The 8,541-nt window shown below is 34.5% G+C and overlaps 1 protein-coding gene across 2 annotated transcripts; it reads right to left on the bottom strand.

Annotated features, from left to right (window-relative positions):
• Window positions 1–261: 261 nt before the first annotated feature.
• Window positions 262–7,536, bottom strand: LOC122599788 (tafazzin). 2 transcript variants are annotated; one of them, XM_043772367.1, is made up of 7 exons: window positions 7,237–7,536; window positions 3,763–3,881; window positions 3,593–3,658; window positions 3,300–3,497; window positions 2,744–2,862; window positions 1,026–1,131; window positions 262–820 (listed from the first exon to the last, which is right to left on the bottom strand). In XM_043772367.1, exons 1-7 carry the CDS (start codon window positions 7,460–7,462, stop codon window positions 380–382), a joined length of 1,275 nt encoding a protein of 424 aa, XP_043628302.1. In that variant the 5' UTR covers window positions 7,463–7,536; the 3' UTR covers window positions 262–379. The 2 variants fall into 2 exon arrangements, with proteins under 2 accessions (XP_043628302.1, XP_043628303.1); XM_043772368.1 differs by lacking the exon at window positions 7,237–7,536 and adding an exon at window positions 4,456–4,474.
• Between the last annotated feature and the right edge of the window lie 1,005 nt (window positions 7,537–8,541).

The raw sequence follows: 8,541 nt of genomic DNA, 5'->3' as shown, positions 1-8,541 counted from the left end.
TTAGTTATTTTATGGGTTAAGAGATGTATATCGTATATAATTTCACTAAAAGTATTATAGGTATATTAGATAAAAATATTTAAATTAGTGCGTTAAAAAAAAAAAAGTTAAATTGATTAATAAAGGAGATGGGTAATTTGGATACCAGGTGCAACACCACAGTTTGAATTTTCTAACTTATTTTTTGACAGCATGGGAAAAAATGAATAAAGAAATTAGGGGAGAATACAGGTATAAAGGATCTCCATGGAGACAGCCTGGTGAATAAAGTGAAAGAGACCCTAAATTATTTCTTAAACATCTTACAAAAAAAGTACAACTATCAACTTTAACTGCATATACCCTATTTATTTTACAAACCAAAAACTAAAGTTAAAAGTCAAGTGGCCCATGACAACATGGAAACTGAAGCCACTTCACGAGTTTGATGCACTTGCTTCCAAAAACTGTCCCACGCTTTTATAGGCTTTACCCCTCGAACACTTTGACTCGTAAACAAACCTCTTGCGGCAAAACCCATTAGCTCAGTGGGATCCATATAACCACGAATCCTTGATACAATTCCTGATCCTTGGTAAGGAGATCTAACCTCAAAAGACTCATTATCTTGTTCATACCCACTATCAAAATACTCATCTCGTCTTAGTGCTACATCAGTTTGCAGTTGGACAATATTGTCAACCTGTGCTTTTAGTTTTAGTAGACGATCACTGATACGTGCAGAGACAGCATCATATAGAGTTCCCCTTGGTATGTGGTTATCCTGTTCCATATCCCTCATATCTTTAAAATCGATTGGATCACCAACAAGTACTGTCACCTACAATTTCAGTCATAAATGAATAATTTTAACATTATACGCCATAACAAACGTATGTATCTCTTTTCTCTACATGGTATGGAAGCTACTGCGAAAAAAGTTGTTTTTCATCGGCGGGTACACTCATGTTAGTCCATATTCTTTTCATTCATGTAACATGAAAGAAATAGGATATTAGCGAGAACAATGTGACTTTCAATCATACCGTTTTGCCAACCCTAGGAATAGTGGCACCAATGGGCATGATCTCTTGCATCCCTACATGCACAAATGGAACGACAATGGGTGCATTATCTGCATCAAGGATTAACCTGTGCAAAATTGAAACTGGATATCAAAATTATTGTTCTATAGACGAAAACTTTATAAACTGCCATGCATAGTGCAAAACTTTTAGGCACAATTTTAAACACAAATATTCCAAGTACCCCTATATCAAAATGAATGGCATCAATGTTTCGTAACACAATGAGGGGAATACTGCAATTATTGCACATATAGTGCAAACAAGTAAATGAGCAATTCACATACTATGACTCCCCTAAAAAAGATCCATTGGAGGAAGTACAGTTAAAATATTATGCATTTGTACACAAGAGATAATGCAAGTGGAGCATAGGACCAATACAGTGCCGGAACATCTATATAATAATGGGATAAGTGCATCTAAATGTAAGTAACTAAGACCGAAAAGTTATAGTGTGCACAAACTACGAGAATCTCTATTGTATGCATGAACTTAGCAAAATTGTTCAAATCATGTAAGATGGTATACGTGGCATTCAATATGGGTTGCCACGTGTAAGTTTTTTTTATTGGCCTGTCATAGTTATTTACATAATTTGAACATTTTTACTAAGTTCGTGTGCACACTATGACTTTTCGTGTATAGTTAGCTATAGTATGATGCACTGAACCCTACAATAATTGTAATCATGTTCAAAAGTTGTCAACATGTGAAACCTCCGTAATCCTAAAAAATAAATAAGCATAATATATAGACCCTTGACATTGTACTTGAGTCTTGACATAAACCCTTGAATATGTATACTTAAAGTTCTCAAGTCGTAATAACCCTATTCGAACTTCTCCTAATAATACTTGGAAATGCTGCAATTAGCGAGCATCTTCTCACAACTTCTTGAGTCTATGGTGTGTTGTGCACTTGCGCTCAAAAACTTGACCGGCACAAGCAAGCTACTCTATCTACCTACGATGGAATTCTAGTTAGGCCCCTTTTAAAGATATTTCACAACTGTTATCATGAGACTATGGTCTTTAAGTTGAATGTGGTACTGTTGTTCAAAATTAACTATCCAAGTTCTCGTTGTTGGTTGTCTTCATTTGGAGTTTTAAACTCACTGATGCACAACAAGAATAAAAGTCATATCCATGCCATGATCGTTGACGTGTTATCTTTGGTTATTTACCTACCACAAATCATTATTCATGATCATTCTTTCGCAATAAGTCATGATGCCAACTTACACAGCAATTAAGCAACGCCAACTTTCACCGTAATTACATATGGTTTCTTCAAATCCAACATCGTGTTTACAACTCTTTCTTTATTGGCAGACTTCTTAATCTGACTCTCATCCATTTATAAAAAGTAGGAGAATTACCAAAGTCGGTGCTGGATTAACAATAAACCCAAATGGATACTAATCCTTTCACTTAATGGTTGACGCCTATTAGGATTTGATTAATTGAATTACTGATGGTGATCACCGCTGAGGTCTTCCCCATATGCATCTAAGAAAACCTAGCCAACTTGGCTTTCAAAATATTTATTCATGTTCAACTTTAGGCTATACCAACAAGCAAGAAATAGAAGAGATAGTAGTCAAGTATTAAGGTTTTATTTTAGATAGCAGCTTAGACATATATCCAGAAGTTACATAACCACACATCCTTACTAACCTTGCAGTGCCTCTTTTAATAGAGCCCATTGTTCTTCCGCCATCTCGGGAACGACTGCCTTCAGGGAATATGTGGACCCACCCACCCCTGTTTAGTTTTGCAATAGCAATATCCATACCCTGACAAAATAAATAACTAAATAAGCAACCAATAACACCAAAGGTCAGATATGAAGGCTCATATCAAGATATTAAACCCGTTTCAAGCTCCTCTAACCATAAGCCAAAACTAGAGATGCTTTTAAACAATTTAAAAGTCACTTTAAAGTTCAATAATAATATAATTATATACAACATTTGAATACAATAATACTCTGGATTAGAAGCTTGTAAGTATAAAAACCAAATACAGCGTCAATTTGGATTTCGAGGGTAAAAATTGGTTTTTGAAAGACTTGGACCAACTGTTTATGTAAATCAACTCTTGATTAAATCTACTGGATTATAATGAAAAATATAAATTAATAAAAGGCAACGTGAAACGAACAATAAAACAAACACTTGAAAAGTGAATTAACAAAATAAATCACAAAAAGCAACAAGTTGGCAACCAATACCTTCTGATAAATTCCTTCACCACGTGAGACGGGAAGAACTTTAACAGACTTAAAGAATGCAGAGGTGACTGGATTACGGAAACATCGATCAGTAGCACACAGTGTCCATCTCAAGTTACGAGCATGCATAAGTACACTTGAAGGAAGGAGTGCAGCAATAACTAGAGGATCGTCAATGGAGGCAATATGATTGCTAACCTTCATTTTTTATAGAGATGAGTCAACTGTATGCGAAGAAAAAAATAGGTATTAAAGGAATAAGAAAAGTTACAAAACATTCATCCTTGCCATACCGTAATAAGCGGTGTCTTATCTGGTCGGCTGACCAATGCTTGCTGTAACTTTTCGCCACCATAGATCTGCAATACAAAACCAGAAGCTACTTTCAGCATCTTTCGCAGTCTTAAAAAGAAAGAAAAAACAAAATCAAGATCAAAAAAATTGCTGAGATGAGACTACGTACCTGGACATGATTCAGGCCATGCATGAAAACACGGCAAACATTTCCAATAACAGGAACAGCAACAGCTTGAAGCATTTGGGTAAGAACAGAGTCCTCTTCCGTATCAAAGTCAATGCTTACTGCATAGTTAAATCAACAATCAAGATACCGTTCAGTGGGGTCATACCTCACTATTCACGATTCCAAAGGGCACTGTCCTCTTAAGTTGACGCCATTAATTCTTACTAGAGTTATAATTACAATTCTAATTAAACTTAACTTAGATGCAGAAAGCCTTCTCATATCTTTATTCTGCATTTATCTAGTTAGTAATAATATTGTGGTTTAAATTTAGGTATTTTTGTCCAAAAATGCAGCTCGAATACAAGCGCTTAAACCAATCCATCTGAGAATATTCCATTAAAGATTTTTCCAATTCACTAATATACAATATGTTTGGCATTTAGGTACCTATTCTACCATTTAGGTAGAACCTAGAAGCAGCCTCTCTACCTCTCTACCTTGGTAAAGGTAAGGTTTGCCTACATCTTAACCTCCCTCATACACTGTCGAGGTATTGGGGCTCAAAACCCTGGAAGGCGACACTGAGCAGTTTCTTTCTTTCTTCACAGTTGTTTAACAAAAACAAATTGGGACCGTAGCTAGGGGCTGAAGTTGGAAGAACTCGTAGCTAAAGTTTTAGAACTTACTTACAGTAGTTTGATCAAGGGGCTTTTCTTAAAAAGCTACATCCAAACATGGCTTTTCCTGATTTTGAAAAACTCCTCACCAAATGCACCCATAATATGTTTTGATCAACAATCGTTCCACGTAACGCTACACTATTTAGTTTCACTCGACAACTAAAACGTCGCCCATCTCATAGTTATGGGTCTTTGTTAGTTTTCGTTGAGTAAAAAAATGGCTTTTACTTTTCTTAGATGAATGCCAACACCAGTCGTGGAATACTTCCCTTTTATGATGTTTGTTTTTACCAACCCGGAGTGTCAAAAGTGTCATTGTTATCGTTGGAGACACATGAAAATTGTTCCACAAGATTACTTTTGCGCTTTTTAGGTTTAGGTAAGACACTTTATAAAATGAAAAGTTGATTTGTCAAGGGTATACGGTTTGCTACATTGTAGAAGCCGCTTTTTGGTGGGTTCAACACTCCAGCAGACTAGACGTTCACAATGATCTTTCTGTATGTTTTCACGAGGTCTAGGATTGTAAAAAGAGTTGGATAAGTTGATCCCAAAAGTTTATATCCTGCACTTATATTTCATCTATAAATACATAGAGGTTGTGTTTGTTTATTGCTCTGAAATAAGTTTTTGAGTACGAGTTTAAATTATCATACCATCACGGGTGTAAACTTGGTGACATCGATGCCTTTTGAATAAATGACTACAATTCTAATATTTGTTACCTACTTGAAAAATGCATAGAATTGCTTTAGTAGTTTTTGAGTTAAGTTATTGATGTTGATAACAGTTTTGTTAACTTGCTAGCATTGATTTGATAACTTAAGTGTCATACTTGATTAAACATCATAATATTTTAGTGTGTCAAAGTATGATTTTGTATACTATTCTCTGTCAAAGGCTTCTTACCTTACTCATTAGTGGTTTGAGTTAAGTTATTGATGCTGATAACAATTTTGTTAACTACGCGAGCAGAATGACAAATCAACGGCTGGTTGTGCATGTTGGAAAATCAACAAAGGTGTTTCATTGTCAAGCCTAGTGTGATAATTTCCTTTTTTTGCAATGTGTGTTGAATTTGTCTATAGAAACTTGATATGTGTTTTATCATCTTCGTTATAACCTTGGTTAATGACCTTTTGTTGAGACTACTCTGCGGCTATTAATGTGGTGTCTTTTGGCTTGTGGCATATTAATTAACTTGGTCTCTTTGATCTAGCTTTGTTCTCCCTGCTGCCTTGAAACCCTTTGTTACTCATGGTTCTAAATCATGAGTCACATTAATTAATGACCTTTTGTTGAGACACATTAATTAATGACCTTTTGTTGAGACTGGTTACTCTGCGGCTATTAATGTGTTGTCTTCTGGCTTTTGACATAGGAGTATTAATTAGCGTGGTCTCTTTAATCTAGTTTACCACCTCTAGCTAGATCAAAAAGACCAGGCTCATTAATATGCCACGAGCCAAAAGACACCACATTAATAGCCGCAGAGTAACCAGTCTCAATAAAAGGTCATTAACCAATGTGTTCATGATTTAGAACCATGAGTAACAAAGGGTTTCAAGGCATCAGGGAGAAGAAAGTTGGATCAAAGATACCAGGCTAATTAATATGCCACAAGACAAAAGACACCACATTAATAGCCGCAGAGCAACCAATCTCAACAAAAGGTCATTAACCAAGGTTATAACGAAGAAGATATCAATTTTCTAGAGACATATTCAACACACATTGCAAAAAAAAGAAATTATCACAATAGGCTCGACAATGAAAAACCTTTGTTGATTTCCAATACGCACAACCAACAGTTGATTTGTCTGCACGAGTAGGTAACAAAACTGTAGCAGCATCAATAACTTAACTCAAACTACTAATGACTAAGGTAACAAGACTTTGACAGAAAATAATATACAAAATCATACTTTGACACTAAAATATCATGATTTTTAACCAACTATGACACTTAAGGTACCAAATCAATGCTATCAAGTTAACAAACTGTTATCAACATCAATAACTTAACTCAAAAACTACTAAAGCAATCCTAAGAAATTTTCAAGTAGGTAACAAGTGTTAGAATTGCAACCATTTATTCAAAAGGCATCCATGTCACCAAGTTCACACCCGTGATGATATGATAATTTAAACGGGTACTTAAAAACTTATTTCAAAGTAAGAAACAAACACAACTTCAATGTATTTATAGATTAATTATAAATGCAGGATATAAACTTTTGGGATCAAATTATCCAACTCTTTTTGCAATCCCAGACCTCATGAAAACAAACGGAAAGATCATTGTCAACGCCTAGTCGGCCAGAGTGTTGAACCCACCAAAAGGCGGCTTCTACAGATGTAGCAAACCGTAAACCCTTACAAATTAACTTTCCATTTTATGAAGTGTGTCTTACCCAAACCTAAAAAACGCAAAAGTAATCTTGTGGAACAATTTCCAGGTGTCTCCAACTATAACAATAATACTTTTGACTCTCGGGTTGGTAATAACAAACATCAAGAGTGCACCACTGATGTTGGCATTCATCTAAGGAAAGTAAAAGCCAATTTTTTGACTCAACGAAAACTAACAAAGACCCATAACTATAAACATGAGTACAAAATAAGGCCCAATTCTCATCGAGTACAACAACAACAAAAAAAACCAATCCATGTATCCAATTAAAACACAATTCATATCAAGTGTAAACAAAAATCTTATCAAGTGTATATTTATACATACATGTATACAGACAAAATATACACACATACATATACAAACATATATATATACCTCTCTTGCGGTAAAAAGAAGGAGAATTAGTTAACAGGGTTTGATTTCGAAAATGGCGAAAGCGATGAAGCCAGCATTGAATGACATTATTGTCGTTACTCTGCCGCCACCGCGGCCGGCGACGGTGTTTATCGACGGCGACATGGAAACGATCTTTAAGGAGAATCTTGAAACAAACTGCTCTTTCTTTCCATCGATCCCTTGTCTCCAACCAATGTTCTTGCATCTTTCTTTTATTTTTTATTTTAATATTAATTTAAATCAAGTTTAACTAATAATAACAAGGCAATAATGGTTTTCTAACACATTGTATATTTGTATGTATTTATCGAGAAGTATAGATAGAAATAACTTAAAATAAAAAAGGAAAACAGGGATAAATTTAAAAATCTTAACCGACTAGGACATAGTGTCCGTTCTTTTTTTTAAATTAAGTAGCGAGTGTATTAATAGGTGGATATAAAGAATCTTTATATGTGTTAAGTAAAATTAGCATTGTACTCGCGCACTGCGGTGGTTTGATGGTGATGATGACTGGCAGTAGTAACGGTGGCCGTCGTGTTGTTTGTGGTGATGGGTGTAACTATAAATGTAATTTATGTAAAGGGTATTGGAGATAATCTATAAGATAAGAGATTTATTGTGTAAATTTAAGGGTAAAATGGAATTTTGCATTTAACATTTTTATGAGAGAGAAAATGATAATTATAATAAGATAGTATAGATAAAGGTAATTATTTTTGTTTATTAAGTCAAAATATAAACATGAAATTTGACTGAATGATTAAGTTCTTAACTATTAAGTTCATTAAATAAAAAAGAAACAAGGTCATAGTTAAGTCGGTACTCGGTAGAGTCACTTCAGAAACTTGTGTTATTGTGATTATCCTTAAATATTATACATATTAATAGTATAATTATTTTAAAATGAGAACTTGATAAGTGATATTCGTAACACACAATTTGATAAATCTATCATAACCACGCATTAAATAATTGTTCAATGTTTTGTGAAATGTATACAGTGTGGTGGATGTATCAAATAAAGTGGTACGAATATGATTTTCCTTTTAAAACCTGGTTATCGAGCACAAAAGTGTTTGAGTTGGATAGAAGCTCAATTGTGTCATATGACTGACTCAACTATCTAAGTAGGCTATGCAATAGCCTAGAGTCCTAAGTAATTAAAGCTCGGATCCCTCAAGTTTATATATTTAGTTAGTTTTATGCATAGTTGTCGACTTGTAATTTACAGCTCGACTCGAAATCATATTTTTTGACTCGTGATTCGAAACGTGACTTAAA

This window comes from Erigeron canadensis, chromosome 5, assembly GCF_010389155.1.
Source record: "Erigeron canadensis isolate Cc75 chromosome 5, C_canadensis_v1, whole genome shotgun sequence".
Taxonomy (NCBI): Eukaryota; Viridiplantae; Streptophyta; class Magnoliopsida; order Asterales; family Asteraceae; genus Erigeron; species Erigeron canadensis.
This window is presented reverse-complemented; position numbering and strand designations above follow the sequence as displayed.

Excerpts from the sequence above, each read along its gene's own strand:
- LOC122599788 (XM_043772367.1), bottom strand. The coding sequence starts at position 7,462 with ATGCAAGAACATTGGTTGGAGACAAGGGATCGATGGAAAGAAAGAGCA. Across the intron at positions 3,659-3,762 it reads ATGGCCTGAATCATGTCCAG|ATCTATGGTGGCGAAAAGTT; the intron begins GTACGTAGTCTC and ends TTTGTATTGCAG. Across the intron at positions 2,863-3,299 it reads GTGAAGGAATTTATCAGAAG|GGTATGGATATTGCTATTGC; the intron begins GTATTGGTTGCC and ends TTATTTTGTCAG.